This window comes from Petromyzon marinus, chromosome 73, assembly GCF_048934315.1.
Source record: "Petromyzon marinus isolate PM22_M1 ecotype Great Lakes invasive population chromosome 73, UKy_Petmar_22M1.pri1.0, whole genome shotgun sequence".
NCBI classification, from domain to species: Eukaryota; Metazoa; Chordata; class Hyperoartia; order Petromyzontiformes; family Petromyzontidae; genus Petromyzon; species Petromyzon marinus.
In genome coordinates, this window is record NC_133739.1 from 8,590,144 (window position 1) to 8,605,114 (window position 14,971).

Consider the following 14,971-nt stretch of genomic DNA (forward strand, 5'->3'; position numbering starts at 1 on the left):
TGGTTGCTCTGCTTTGGTGTTTTCCTGTGCCCAGCCGCCACCCTCCTCCGCTCCTGAGGTGGGGGCTGGGTAACATGCTAATTAACTCCGCCCACACACCTTTAAAAAGACGCGGTCTTTGCTTGGCAGCGTTCACTCAAGCGCTGTCCTCTGGACAGACCCGTTTCTTCACCTGATGAAGGCTACTTGTGTTGTGGCCAAAACGTCGTGAGAATGTTATTTTGTTTTATTACTTTGTTTCCATCCTACGTGACTTTACCGAAAGAACCAAGAAGACGAAATATTGTTTTCAATGAATAAGATTTTAATGAAGAAATGCAATTATCCAATTCAAAACATAACACAATTCAAAGTTGTTTCATTTTCAAACTTCAAAACGAAGCATCAGGTGCTTGCGTGTGCATTTTTTTCCGTGACTTTCCTGGCCAAAGGCCGTAAATGGTTGTGAGGGGCAACGCAGGCAGTCAGGCTTGCTTCAAGCCCTTGGTTGTGAACATCCAGACGTTAATCAGCAAGGAGCATTTCATGTCCTAGTTCGACAAAATGTACATCAACACGTAATACAAAATTATAATTTGTGTTGTAGAGAATGTATCTCCTCTACGTGCAACCTTTGAGTGGTATTCCTTGTAACTGATTAATGATCCGAGTGTGCTCCCTATTTCAAAGACAATGAGTTGCTCCAGAGAGATATGCTTCCTGAAAACACAAAAATACCCTTTGACCTGTATCACAAGAGCAATGAGTCTCACCTGAGTTATCTGTACAGGTTACTTCCAAAACACGCACTTCGTCCTAACATCACTTATTCAATGTCTGACCCTTATAGACAAAATGTTACATGTACACACACAGACAAGTATTCATTCTGTTGTATATATATATAGGTGTTATGAAAATTGACAAAAATAATAAAAATTAAATGAAATTTGAAATTTGCATAATTTATCCTAAATTATCTTAATTGGTGTAATTATGTGCATAAATTATGCTGATTTGAGATAATTGTATTAATTTATGCGAGTGGGCGTGGTTATGATAATGCAGGTCGAGCCTTGGTGACGAGGATTGTGTTATGAATTGGAATAACGCAATTGATCGTATGCAGTTCTGTAGGTCTTGTGAGCATGAATGAGAGAGATTCGATTCGACTCTGCTATTTAATTCCGTATTATCGATAAGGATACGATTACTCTCGATTGAACATTATTAATGTGTGTTATGGATTATGTGTGGTGATAATGTGCTTATGATAGGTCCCCAGGATTCAGATCTCATACGCAGAACAAAATTACGCAGAATTTCAGGAAGAATCACACACAACCTTTATGCTTTAATAAATTTTATTTTCTAGCTAACTTTAATTTTTGAATAATATGAAAACTCTCGATCTTGGAATTTCAACACAGCGTTAACATGATACCATCACGATTGCGTCGTTTCACTTTGATAACGGCACCTGTGGTTAATTCCCGACGCATAACGCAATCGATCGGTTGTTGAGGGAGAGATTAATACATGCAAACTATTCTATCAAAACCTTAACCTTATAATGTAAATTCGTATTTAAACATTGCCCACACAGTACCACATCCATTCATAGACCTTCAAGTCAATTCTTATCACCTTGTTAACAGTAGGACGATTGGTTATTATGCAACTCAATGACAGCAGTATTTTTCGTTATGAATTGATTTTTAATGCACCACCTAGGAGTGGCAACCCTTCTTGATTATCCTGATATGCGTATCGTGCGTCTTCTTTATCACTGGTTCAATTCTTTGCGTAAAGCAGACGCCGGGGTTAGCATCTCTGGTGTCCAAAATGTGTTTCCTGTGTGTTGCGGCGCGGTGGGGAGAGCGAGGGGGAGAGTGTGGGGGAGGGGTTGAATACGAACGGCTCGTCACAGTTTCTGTCCACCGCTGGCTGGATGAGTCAGCACGACGCTCGCCGTCGTCGCGCCGATGGGTGTTGAGTGCGGGGCCGCTGCCCTCTCAGCGCTGGTGACGCGAAGTTGCGCGCTGTGGAACGCCGGTGGCACGCTGTTGGCACGCGCTGGTGCTGATGCTGGTGCTGATGGCACGCTGTTGGCACGTGCTGGTGCCGATGCTGGTGCTGATGGCACGCTGTTGGCACGCGCTGGTGCTGATGCTGGTGCTGATGGCACGCTGGTGGCACACGCTCCCTCTCCTTGAAGATGCGCGAACGTGCCCGTGCTGGTTCGCTGACAGCAGTTTCTCTCCACTGCTGGATGAGCTGCTGCACGCTCTTGCTTGGCGTTGCTGGCCGCGCTCTTCCCGCTGCTGTAGTATCTGACGCTGCGCTCGCGGGCGACAGGTCAAGTTTGTCTTCTGCTGAGTGAGCCGAGTCGCACGCGCTCTCTTTGTTGAGGTTGTTGGCGGCTCTCTGACAGCAGGTTTCCTCCACTGCTGTATGATTCAAGTCGCACGCGCTTGGTCACTGGTTTGCTGAAGTTGTTGGCGGCTGCTCGTGCTTTTCCGCTGCTGGTTGAGCCACGTTGCACGTGCTTCCTCTGTGGAGATGCTCGAGCGCTCTCAGCGCTGATTTGCTGATACTTTGTTGGCGGCTGGCCAAGCTTTTTCTTCTGTTGAGTGAGTTGAGTCGCACGTGCTCTCTCTGTTGAAGTGCGCGAACGCGCCCGCGCTGGTTCGCTGACAGCAGTTTCTCTCCACTGCTGTATGACTCAATCTCGTTGATACATCGCGACTCAGCGATCCTCGCTACTCAGCGAGGCTCGGAGCCAGCCGCTCCATGCGACTGCTCGTCTTGTGGACGTCTTGAATCGCTGATCTATCTTGACTGACTTAACTTTTTGAAAATGCGCTGACCGTTATATTCAAATACATGCTTCTCTCTTTGCAGTGAAGGGGGGGGGGGCGTGGTCTGTGTGTGTGTGTGAGTTCGTGTGTGTACAGATGGCTCCTGCAATAACGATCTGTTTGCCCTGGCGTGAAATTCCTCTCCCTTGCTCTGCGGGAGAGACAAAGGTGGTCGGGAGTACCTATCTCTTTATACTTTCGACTTTATATTTCTCAAATACCATTTGGTCCCATGTTCGCCAAGACTCGTGCTTGTAACTACGTCCTCCCGACACCCCTCTCGGTTTACCGAGGTTCGCATTGTTACGATGGAATTATTAAAAAGAAAAATAATTTTCATCTTGAGTTTAAGAGGTCCGTTTCTTGATTGTTGGAATCCATATCCCTTGGTTCTGTAAGGTTCTATAATGGAATGTCGTGTAAGGTGAATACGTTATTCTTAATTTTACGTGTGACTGATGTGTAGCCACTTCTTTAACTTAAAAACGTGTTCGCTGGCTGTTGTTTTCTCATTAATCCGTCTGGCTAGCTCCAGATGGCCCGTTGTGATAAGGTGTGGTTCCTGCTTCTCCGCGCTGTGAGAGACAAAGGTGGTCGGGGTTGCTTGGGATATTGTTTAAACTCTTTCGCAAGTTTGCCCATTGTCTCATTCCTTCTCAAAAACCTTTAATGTGACTCTGTATTTTGTCTCCAAGCTTTGTTTTAACAGTAAAAGAATTAAAGGTGAAAATCATTTGATAGCAAATTAATCATTGGATAATAATTCACTGATGTATCTGGTGGCCTGGTATTAATTGGAGTGAGCGCGAGGACCGCTAACTTTAGCTTATTCTTGTTATTGCATTTTAAATTTTAACCGTTGTTTTAATGACAAAGGAAAAAAAATATGGTTTAACCCGTGGGCGTCCTCGTTTCTGGCTTGCGGAGGGCTCCCTCTGGGTGACCTCCCTTAGGGCACATCAAACTCTTGTTCATCTGGAGATCTTCGCAGATAGCTGCTAACATCCTCGCCTCGAGAGTTTTATTATTTCTTTATTTATTAATGGCCTGTTTATGATCGACATCTGGTTTTTCGTGTGCCTGGCTTACGGGTTTTATTGATTAATTTTTTGCGTTTGTTTAAAAAAAATATGATATATAACGGCAAATATTATTGTTAATATCAATTTTGGAAAAGGCTCATATACAACAATTCTCAATTTTTGACAGGCATATTAACAAAATTGAATTACTGCAGTGAAATATACTGCATCAGGTTATATCGTACTAACAAGCTATTTTTTTTTACAAATACGCTTAACAGTGTATGTACAATATACTATTGCGCCATTCAAAAACGAGTAGGCCATTGCATGCTGGCGTCTGGGTCAAAATTTATCAAATTCTAAACGTTACCTACAAACTCCACAACTGAGATGCCACATCAACCATCGCCCCCTACTGACAGGTTCTTGTCCACATGCAGGCCGGTGCAGGGCCACCACTTTGTACCACACAGGGGCAGCTGCTACTTGGCGGTGCTCTTCGAGTGTTTGAGACTAGATATAACACAACACTCCGAATTGCCAGAGGCGATTAAGCAAGCACCATATAAATTGAATTATTAGAACCTTGTGATTGCTTGGAAGCTTATTGGCTCTTGCTCATGGTTAGAGATCTACGCAACCCACAGGTCCACAAAGACTGGCCGCTCTAACCCTGCAGGTTGAACCTAGGAATTGAGTGTTCAACTTCACATTCTTGTCATTAAAGGCCTGTGACAAAGGTGCATCTATTGGAGCGACATCGTCTCAAGCTTACATATCTACCAGGTCTCCATTTGACTTTGTATTGTCTCGGAAGTCCACCCACACCTCCACTTCCACAAACTGATGGGAGTTGCCTCGCTCTGCCTCGCAGTCAGAATTCTCCTCCTGCTTCACGTTGCCTCCATCGATGTGAAGGTCCGATTTTGGAGTTGAATATTCATTTTCACATTTTACCTTCGCTTCTTCGCTCTTCACCATCACTTCTTCACATTTCACCTTCACCTCTTCATATTTCACCTCTATACCTTTAAAAGTGTCCAAGCTGGGATTTTCTTCCGGTTCTTGTTTCATGAGGGATGGGCTCATTCCGGCACTTTGACTTTCACAAGCTGATTTCAGACTCCACTCCTTGTGGATCTTCTGATGCTCGTGTGTTCTCTTGTGTACATTAAGATGTGATGACTGTGAAAACGCCTTCCCACACACACTGCACTTGAAGGGTTTCTCTCCCGTGTGTGTTCTCTGGTGTGCATGAAGACTTGGTGACTGTGAAAACGCCTTACCACACACACTGCACTGGAAGGGTTTCTCTCCCGTGTGTGTTCTCTGGTGTACAAGAAGATGTGGTGACTGGGCAAACGCCTTCCCACACACACTGCACTTGAAGGGTTTCTCTCCCGTGTGTGTTCTCTGGTGTGCATGAAGACTTGGTGACTGTGAAAACGCCTTCCCACACACACTGCACTTGAAGGGTTTCTCTCCCGTGTGTGTTCTCTGGTGTACATGAAGATGTGGTGAATGTGAAAACGCCTTCCCACACACACTGCACTTGAAGGGTTTCTCTCCCGTGTGTGTTCTCTGGTGTACATGAAGATTTGGTGACTGTGCAAACGCCTTCCCACACACATTGCACTTGAAGGGTTTCTCTCCCGTGTGGGTTCTCTGGTGCCACGTGAAATGTGCAGTACTATCCGTGCTGTATGCACACCGGTCGCATTGATGCCTTTTTGCACCGAGCTGCGCCGAGTGCCTTTGCTCCATCAGACCAATTCTGCAGAGGAAGCGACAGCTGCAGACAGAAAAAAAGAATATCCACACAAAACACGTCAGTATCGATGCACAGAGGAATGCATTATACAGTCACACATGACTTACACGTCTATACTTATTCATATATTCATGATATAGTGAAAACGTGTCCCAAATTCATCACACGGGCTGTTATGGCACACAATGAGAGGGCAAATGGTCATAAACGTGCCTGGAAGTCCTCGTATCTTCAAAATGAATGTTAACCCAAAACTCCGAGCACACAATTTCGGCTGTCTGGCTTCAAAAGGAATATTTCTGAAAGCTAAATTCAACTGATGTAGCAAAGGGTGTTGAAAATAATACTATTTGTGTTATGCACAAATGCATAAATTAATGTTCAATCGCAACGTAGAGGTGTGAAAGCCAGGCACAGATGTCCTTGAATGCTGGGATGAACAGTTCCAACTTCAGCTGCACGTGTGCTGTGATAACTTCCTGACTACATTCTTACAAAGAGTTGCAGAGGAAAACAAAAATAAACTACTGTTTTGATATAACCTCCGTGCTCAATATAGTTAATAGACTTGACTGCAAATACAAACTTGACCCTTTCACACACTCAGAGGTAGAGCCAGGATAATCAGGTAGGGGGGGGGTAGCCCCTTTCAGCAATGAAAAATGATAGGAGTCGTTAGGAAGTAAGGAGTTGTTAGTCAGGAGTTGTTAGTAAGTAAGGATTTGTTAGTCAGGAGTTGTTAGTAAATAAGGAGTTGTTAGTCAGGAGTTGTTACTAAGTAAGGAGTTGTCCTATGCTTTTAATTTGACGCGTGTGAAAGGCATCGTGCTCGCTGAAGGTGTTTGCCTTCAGGGAAGTCGTGTACTGTATACGCAACTGGGCACAATTCTAAGAGTCGCTTGTAACTGCTTTGCCGTTACTTATTGCCAATTATGAACATGGACTGTTGTCCTCTCAGAGTCCCTGGCACGTAATAATGTCACGCGGTGGCAGTGGGGGGGGGGGGTCGCACAATGCTGATTGATCTATATTTATAAAAGGGAAATTTGTGAATGTGTGTCTGTTTGAAATGTTCAGTATACTTGCCAACATGCAACACAAACTAGAAATTTGGCATGTGGGTAGAGGTTCCATACCGTGCACAATGAAAAAAGTATAAAAATAGACTTTTGTATTTTGTATGACCATGAAGTTTGTGGCGTCAACACGCAACACACCTGAGTTAAGCGCTCTGCAATGAATATAGAATTGAAGCTTTCGTGACTGCGTAAATTACTCATTGTTTTTTTCGGTAAAGTCCCGTATGTAGAAATATAATAAAATTATATAAAAATAAATCACGACGTTTCAAACGCAACACAAGCGATCATCATCAGGTGTAAAAAACAAATAGCGAGGGAGCACAGAGTGACATCAACGCAACACATAGAGAGCGTTAAACTGCACGGAGGCAAATACAACAAGAAGATGAGAGACGAGAACTCAACAAACCTAAGAAAAATACGTGATGCAAAACCAGTAGAACAACAACACAGACACTTGCCACGAATTTCAGAAGACTGCTAAATTTCGTGTTCATCCTCCGGGTTGAACAAACAAGCATAGACAGAGTGAACAGATACGAGGTACATGGTAGCAGAGATACATACACAGGGAAGAACATCCAGGGAAAGATGTATTTGGCAGCACAGATAGGGCTGTTAACAGCGTGCCGGGAGATTTTAGGTGGCGCTTCGCTCCTGGCCGATGAAGCCATTGGTTTCTCGGAGTTTCAATACATATCCTCCGTGCGAAGAACGGGTAGAACTGCTATCTTAAATATGAAGCGGAACATTACATCTGTTTGTTTGTGTGAAGCAGCAAAACCTCTCCAACGCTGACTTCTGGCGTCGTGAAAATTTTCACAGCTTATGCCGTTTGGAATTTCTAAGTGAACGCGACTATTTTCAGCTCACCACGTCATTATTCCCTTCCCGAGTGGCCAAAATCGACCTTGCGTAGACGTGGATTAAGGTTAAATTTCCTTGAGTGAAAACATCCGATTTAGGTAACTTGATTTGTTTCGCCTTTTTTCTTTCTCGCAAGCATCAACATTTTTAAGGGTTTTTCAGTGAAATATAAGGGATATGAAATTTATCCAAGACAAGAATCCAAGTCCCGGGCGAAGCCGGGTAGTGAAGCTAGTCACTAATAAGCCCCAATGATCCTATCGAAATTAGAGATTTCGATCGGATCGTTGGGGGGCACGTGCCTACCCCACCCCCACTGGCTCCACCACTGTCACACACTGGCACGGTTCACAGGTGGTGGTGTGTCCAGACCCACGCCTGGCCACCTTCACCTGCACAGAATTCATGCTTCCTCACTCCACCAAGTAGAGTGAACACCGCCACGCGTCTAGAGTGAACACCGCCACGCGTCTAGAGTGAACACCGCCACGCGTCCAGAGTGAACACCGCCACGCGTCCAGAGTGAACACCGCCACGCGTCCAGAGTGAACACCGCCACGTGTCCAGAGTGAACACCGCCACGCATCTAGAGTGAACCCTGCCACGTGTCCAGAGTGAACACCGCCACGTGTCCAGAGTGAACACCGCCACGCGTCCAGAGTGAACACCGCCACGCGTCCAGAGTGAACACCGCCACGCTGTTGAGGAGCCTCACCTTGTGTTGTGTTGTGGGCAGGTCGCTTCTGAAAACAAAAAGCGGTACAGCAGCTCAAGTGGGCTTGGCCTGGTGTAAAAAATAAAAATAAATAAAAACCGCGTGAATATTTAAAAGTAAAACAAAGTGACAAAGTGGCGAGCCGCCTGAAGACAAATTAAACTTAAGCGAGATAATTGAAGCAACAGCGATCAGGCGATGGCAGGAGGCAAGGCCTCGCGTGGCTAGACCCCGCGCTGTGAAGTTTCAACCTGGACATCGCTTCCATGCTCGCTGCTACTCAATTGACATCCCTACGAGAGAGAGCGAGGCTCTACCTCGGTAAACAACAACCACCACCACAACAACGACAACCACCACAACCGCGATGAGAATTTCTCACCTCAGATTTCAGTGCACGGGCAGAGCAGCAACTTCCTGTTACCCCGTGACGTCACGCTGCAGCAGGAAGGGACATGACGTCACTTCTAGAGTATGACATCACTTATGGGGAACGATAACACGCCTCTCCCACAATGAGCGGATCCGTACGTGAATATATTATGTTAATGAACCCGCCCCATATATATAAAGGGCTGGTGCGTGGGTGCTGAACCTGTCGTGACGGCTTTCACGAATTAATTATGTTAATGAGCCGCCAGTCACTGGGCGTGGCCTTGCCCAAATATTAATTCTACTTGAACAGAAAAACGGCAGAGATGACGTCACGTTCAATGGCGCCTTGGACGGAGTGGGGTGAACACCTTGGTGACATGACGTCACTAGCGAGGTACACCTCCCCCTGGCGTTTCACGCCCATTAGGTAATGCTGAGTGGTGACGTCACAGAGAGGGGTTGGAGTTTAAGTTGATTGAGATTCATTTTCCATTGCTCCCTCCCTTGAACGGAGACCCCTTGGGTGTGTGTACACTGTGTGTGTGTACACTGTGTGTATGTACACTGTGTGTATGTACACTGTGTGTGTGTGTACACACTGTGTGTGTGTGTTAAAATTGTGTGTGTGTACACTGTGTGTGTGTTTGTATACTGTGTGCGTGTTTGTACACTGTGTGTGTACGTACATACTGTGTGTGTGTACACTGTGTGTGTGTACACTGTGTGTGCACTGTGTGTGTGTGTACACTGTGTGTACACTGTGTGTGTGTGTACACTGTGTGTGTGTGTGTACACTGTGTGTGTGTACACTGTGTGTGTGTACACTGTGGTGGGCACAGTCATCTCAGTCGACAAATGGCATCTTTTCATCAATTTAATATTTTCCAATTTTTTTGTTATTTTCTATCTACGTTACTTTACCGAAAGAACCAAGAATATAAATGTTAATCAGCTGCGCCACGCTGTGTGGGAGCTACCTGGCCTGTCGCTCCGCACGAAGCTGCGTGGAGCCCTCTGCATGGAAGTTCTGCGCCGGTGAGAAACTCTCTCAGGCCCCCCCACGCCTCCACGCAGATTGACGCGAGCCGAGTTGGTGGTGCATTCTATTTTGACTTGAAACTTTCGTGACTGGCAGGAATTCATATTCTTGGGTTCTTTCGGTAAAGTCACGTAAATTAAAAAAAACATTTTACATTAAAGAAAAATAAAATAATGACAATTTAAATCATAAAAATAAACGCTGTTTTTATCTTCATTTTTGTTTTCTATTTACGTGACTTTACCGAAAGAACCAATAATATGGTAGCGCATTCTCTATTTATTGCAGAGGTTCAAGGTTCAAATCCGACAGGCACACCTGGCTACCCCAGCAACATGCACCACAATATGCGCAGTCTGCTTCACGGCAGATGTAAAAACATAGCGTTGTGTCATTCACGACGCACAGGTCATTGCATGTCGGTGTCACGGTCAAAATTGTGGCAATTCCAAACATTATCCAGAAACTACACAACGGAGATGGCGCGTCAATGATCGCCCCCTACCGACAGACTCATGTCCACGTGCAGGCCGGTGCAGGGCCACCTTGTGCCACACAGGGGCAGCTGCCACTTAGGGGGAGGCGTCCTTCGATTGTTTGAGATGAGATTCGATAAGAAAGATACAATTAGGCAAGCGACTTATGAGTGCAAAAATGATGTTGGTAACGAAGTGAAATGCTTGGGAGCTTCATTGTCTCTCGCTCCCGCCGACAGATGGTACCCAGCCCACAGCTCCACAGATACCAGCTGCTCCTCCTGTGCAGGTTCGGCTACGTACGGTGCGAAAGAATTTCCAGATACACACAGAGACTCACACACAGAGAGACCCACAGATTAGCATGGTTGGCTACGTACAGTGCGAAATAAGTTCCAGATGCACACAGAGACTCACACACAGAGAGGCCCACAGATTAGCATGGTTGGCTACGTACGGTGCGAAATAAGTTCCACGTACACAGAGACTCGGAGCAAGTTTGAGTCGCGTGCAGTCGTGGGCCGTGAAAGTTGAACGGGCGCATGTTGCTACTGTCGGTAGTTGAATACGGTGGGAAAGACGCTGATAGAGACACACACAGAGACTGACAAGAGAGAGAGGTGGACAGACACAGACAAGAGGAAGACAGAAACAAAGATACAGAGACGACAGAGACACAGTCAGTGAGAGAGAGACACAGAGGGGAACAGAGACACAGACGGACAGAGAGATGTTGAATCGAGCACAAACTTAACTCGCTCCATTGAAAGAGATTCCTCAATCTTTGCCCATCCCCAGAATTAAGTCGTTCTAGTTTCTATTTATTTCATTGTGTGTGGTGTGTCCGTGTAAGCAATGTGGGACATCGATGTACACGGATATGAACAAGCTCAGCAGACAAGACGTCTTTCATGTCCTTTGGTTCTTTCGGTAAATTCGCGCAGGTAGATAAAAAAACGAAGTAAAAAAAGAAATCGCGACGTTTCGATCGCAACACCAGCGGTCGTCCTCAGGCGAAAACATCCAGACATTGTCGCGGCAGAAGTCACGTGAGCTACGGCACGTGACAAAGATAAGGTGACCCCCCCCCTTACCCCCCAACGTGGCTCGCCCTGTTCAGCTGAGCATCGTTTTAATGCGGTGGGTCACGCGAAATTGATTTCAGTAAGACGAAGGTACTTTGAAAACCCACTGGCTATTCTCTTTTATACAAGTGTTGTGTCCTTAACTAATCACACGGAGAAGTCTGGTTGAGGCAACGCGTTTATTATTACAACTCTTTCGAACTCGGCTCTACACAATACCGTAACACGACAGGGGTACGGCCCCTTCCACCCGATAGCCTCCGGGAGCGACAGCCTCCCTTCTATTGCAGCCTGCACACTCTGGGCACTGCTACCCACGGGATTCCTTAGCCCGGCGTTAAGGGAAGACTGGACGACCCGTCCCAGCCCGGGTACGGGAGCTCACCTCTGGTCCGCTACAACCCGGCTCTGGCTAGAGCTCGGGGAGGGTCCCAGCGTGTCCGAGCCACCTCTGGTCCGCTACAACCCGGCTCTAACAAGAGCCTCGGTTGAGGGTTCCCGGGTGCTGGTCCAGTCTTCAGGTCTTTGGATGTCTTCAGGCTTGAGTTGGTGAACACTGCCTCGGCCCGTCCAGAGGGCCGGCCTTTTATCCCCAGGTCGGGGTCACCCCTCCACTCCTGACCTCCCCCCCCCCCCTCCCAGAAGTTTCTGGAAGGTCTTATCTTAAGGGGCCTTAGGGATGGGTGGGGGGTCAGGGGTGTGAGTCTCCGGTCACGGGGGGGGGGGGGGCAGGGGTTTACTTTGGTCGACCCCTACACACCTCGCTCTCTCTCGGCTGCCCCCTGCTGACCCGTGAACGTGGCGGCAGGTCAGCTGACAGCGCCTTGTTATGGCGCTTACGCACAACTTTACGTGACTCACGCTGCACGTTCCGTCGTTTTCATGCAGGGGGCGGTGCAGACCTCTACGCGCCCCCTGCATGAACGACGGAGGCGCAGGGACAGACGTTCGATCACGTTGGAATCGATCTGCAGACGGCGGTCTTCTCGCACGGCCAGCAGCTCTGTGTCGCCTCGTCTCGATCCCGCGATACCAACCAGGTGAAAGTCCGCATCGAACCGAACCCCCGGCAAGGCCATCCACTTAACTAGAGAAACTTCACACGAAATATAGTGTAAAATAACGCATTGTATAATTCAAAGGTGGAATTTGTCTATGGATATATTATGCCATGTTTCTTAGCTTGGAAGGTATAATATTGCATCGTATATTAGTCTAGTTTATAACATGGTTATGGTGCAGCACAGGACAGAGCAACGCACCTTGGTTGCTCTGCTTTGGTGTTTTCCTGTGCCCAGCCGCCACCCTCCTCCGCTCCTGAGGTGGGGGCTGGGTAACATGCTAATTAACTCCGCCCACACACCTTTAAAAAGACGCGGTCTTTGCTTGGCAGCGTTCACTCAAGCGCTGTCCTCTGGACAGACCCGTTTCTTCACCTGATGAAGGCTACTTGTGTTGTGGCCAAAACGTCGTGAGAATGTTATTTTGTTTTATTACTTTGTTTCCATCCTACGTGACTTTACCGAAAGAACCAAGAAGACGAAATATTGTTTTCAATGAATAAGATTTTAATGAAGAAATGCAATTATCCAATTCAAAACATAACACAATTCAAAGTTGTTTCATTTTGAAACTTCAAAACGAAGCATCAGGTGCTTGCGTGTGCATTTTTTTCCGTGACTTTCCTGGCCAAAGGCCGTAAATGGTTGTGAGGGGCAACGCAGGCAGTCAGGCTTGCTTCAAGCCCTTGGTTGTGAACATCCAGACGTTAATCAGCAAGGAGCATTTCATGTCCTAGTTCGACAAAATGTACATCAACACGTAATACAAAATTATAATTTGTGTTGTAGAGAATGTATCTCCTCTACGTGCAACCTTTGAGTGGTATTCCTTGTAACTGATTAATGATCCGAGTGTGCTCCCTATTTCAAAGACAATGAGTTGCTCCAGAGAGATATGCTTCCTGAAAACACAAAAATACCCTTTGACCTGTATCACAAGAGCAATGAGTCTCACCTGAGTTATCTGTACAGGTTACTTCCAAAACACGCACTTCGTCCTAACATCACTTATTCAATGTCTGACCCTTATAGACAAAATGTTACATGTACACACACAGACAAGTATTCATTCTGTTGTATATATATAGGTGTTATGAAAATTGACAAAAATAATAAAAATTAAATGAAATTTGAAATTTGCATAATTTATCCTAAATTATCTTAATTGGTGTAATTATGTGCATAAATTATGCTGATTTGAGATAATTGTATTAATTTATGCGAGTGGGCGTGGTTATGATAATGCAGGTCGAGCCTTGGTGACGAGGATTGTGTTATGAATTGGAATAACGCAATTGATCGTATGCAGTTCTGTAGGTCTTGTGAGCATGAATGAGAGAGATTCGATTCGACTCTGCTATTTAATTCCGTATTATCGATAAGGATACGATTACTCTCGATTGAACATTATTAATGTGTGTTATGGATTATGTGTGGTGATAATGTGCTTATGATAGGTCCCCAGGATTCAGATCTCATACGCAGAACAAAATTACGCAGAATTTCAGGAAGAATCACACACAACCTTTATGCTTTAATAAATTTTATTTTCTAGCTAACTTTAATTTTTGAATAATATGAAAACTCTCGATCTTGGAATTTCAACACAGCGTTAACATGATACCATCACGATTGCGTCGTTTCACTTTGATAACGGCACCTGTGGTTAATTCCCGACGCATAACGCAATCGATCGGTTGTTGAGGGAGAGATTAATACATGCAAACTATTCTATCAAAACCTTAACCTTATAATGTAAATTCGTATTTAAACATTGCCCACACAGTACCACATCCATTCATAGACCTTCAAGTCAATTCTTATCACCTTGTTAACAGTAGGACGATTGGTTATTATGCAACTCAATGACAGCAGTATTTTTCGTTATGAATTGATTTTTAATGCACCACCTAGGAGTGGCAACCCTTCTTGATTATCCCGATATGCGTATCGTGCGTCTTCTTTATCACTGGTTCAATTCTTTGCGTAAAGCAGACGCCGGGGTTAGCATCTCTGGTGTCCAAAATGTGTTTCCTGTGTGTTGCGGCGCGGTGGGGGAGTGAGGGGGAGAGTGTGGGGGAGGGGTTGAATACGAACGGCTCGTCACAGTTTCTGTCCACAGCTGGCTGGATGAGTCAGCACGACGCTCGCCGTCGTCGCGCGGATGGGTGTTGAGTGCGGGGCCGCTGCCCTCTCAGCGCTGGTGACGCGAAGTTGCGCGCTGTAGCACGCTGGTGGCACGCTGGTGGCACGCTGGTGGCACGCTGTTGGCACGCGCTGGTGCCGATGCTGGTGCTGATGGCATGCTGTTGGCACGCGCTGGTGCTGGTGGCACGCTGGTGGCACGCTGTTGGCACGCACTGGTGCTGATGCTGGTGCTGATGGCACGCTGGTGGCGCGCGCTCCCTCTCCTTGAAGATGCGCGAACGCGCCCGTGCTGGTTCGCTGACAGCAGTTTCTCTCCACTGCTGGCTGAGCTGCTGCACGCTCTTGCTTGGCTTTGCTGGCCGCGCTCTTTTCGCTGCTGTAGTATCTGACGCTGCGCTCGCGGGCGACAGGTCAAGTTTTTCTTCTGCTGAGTGAGCCGAGTCGCACGCGCTCTCTTTGTTGAGGTTGTTGGCGGCTCTTTGACAGC

General features: G+C 46.4%; 1 protein-coding gene across 1 annotated transcript; it reads right to left on the minus strand.

Annotated features, from left to right (window-relative positions):
- Nucleotides 1-1,325: 1,325 nt before the first annotated feature.
- LOC142907015 (uncharacterized) lies at nt 1,326-7,612 on the minus strand. The gene has a single exon (XM_076055942.1). It carries the CDS (start codon nt 5,627-5,629, stop codon nt 4,637-4,639), a length of 993 nt encoding a protein of 330 aa, XP_075912057.1. The 5' UTR covers nt 5,630-7,612; the 3' UTR covers nt 1,326-4,636.
- Nucleotides 7,613-14,971: the final 7,359 nt, after the last annotated feature.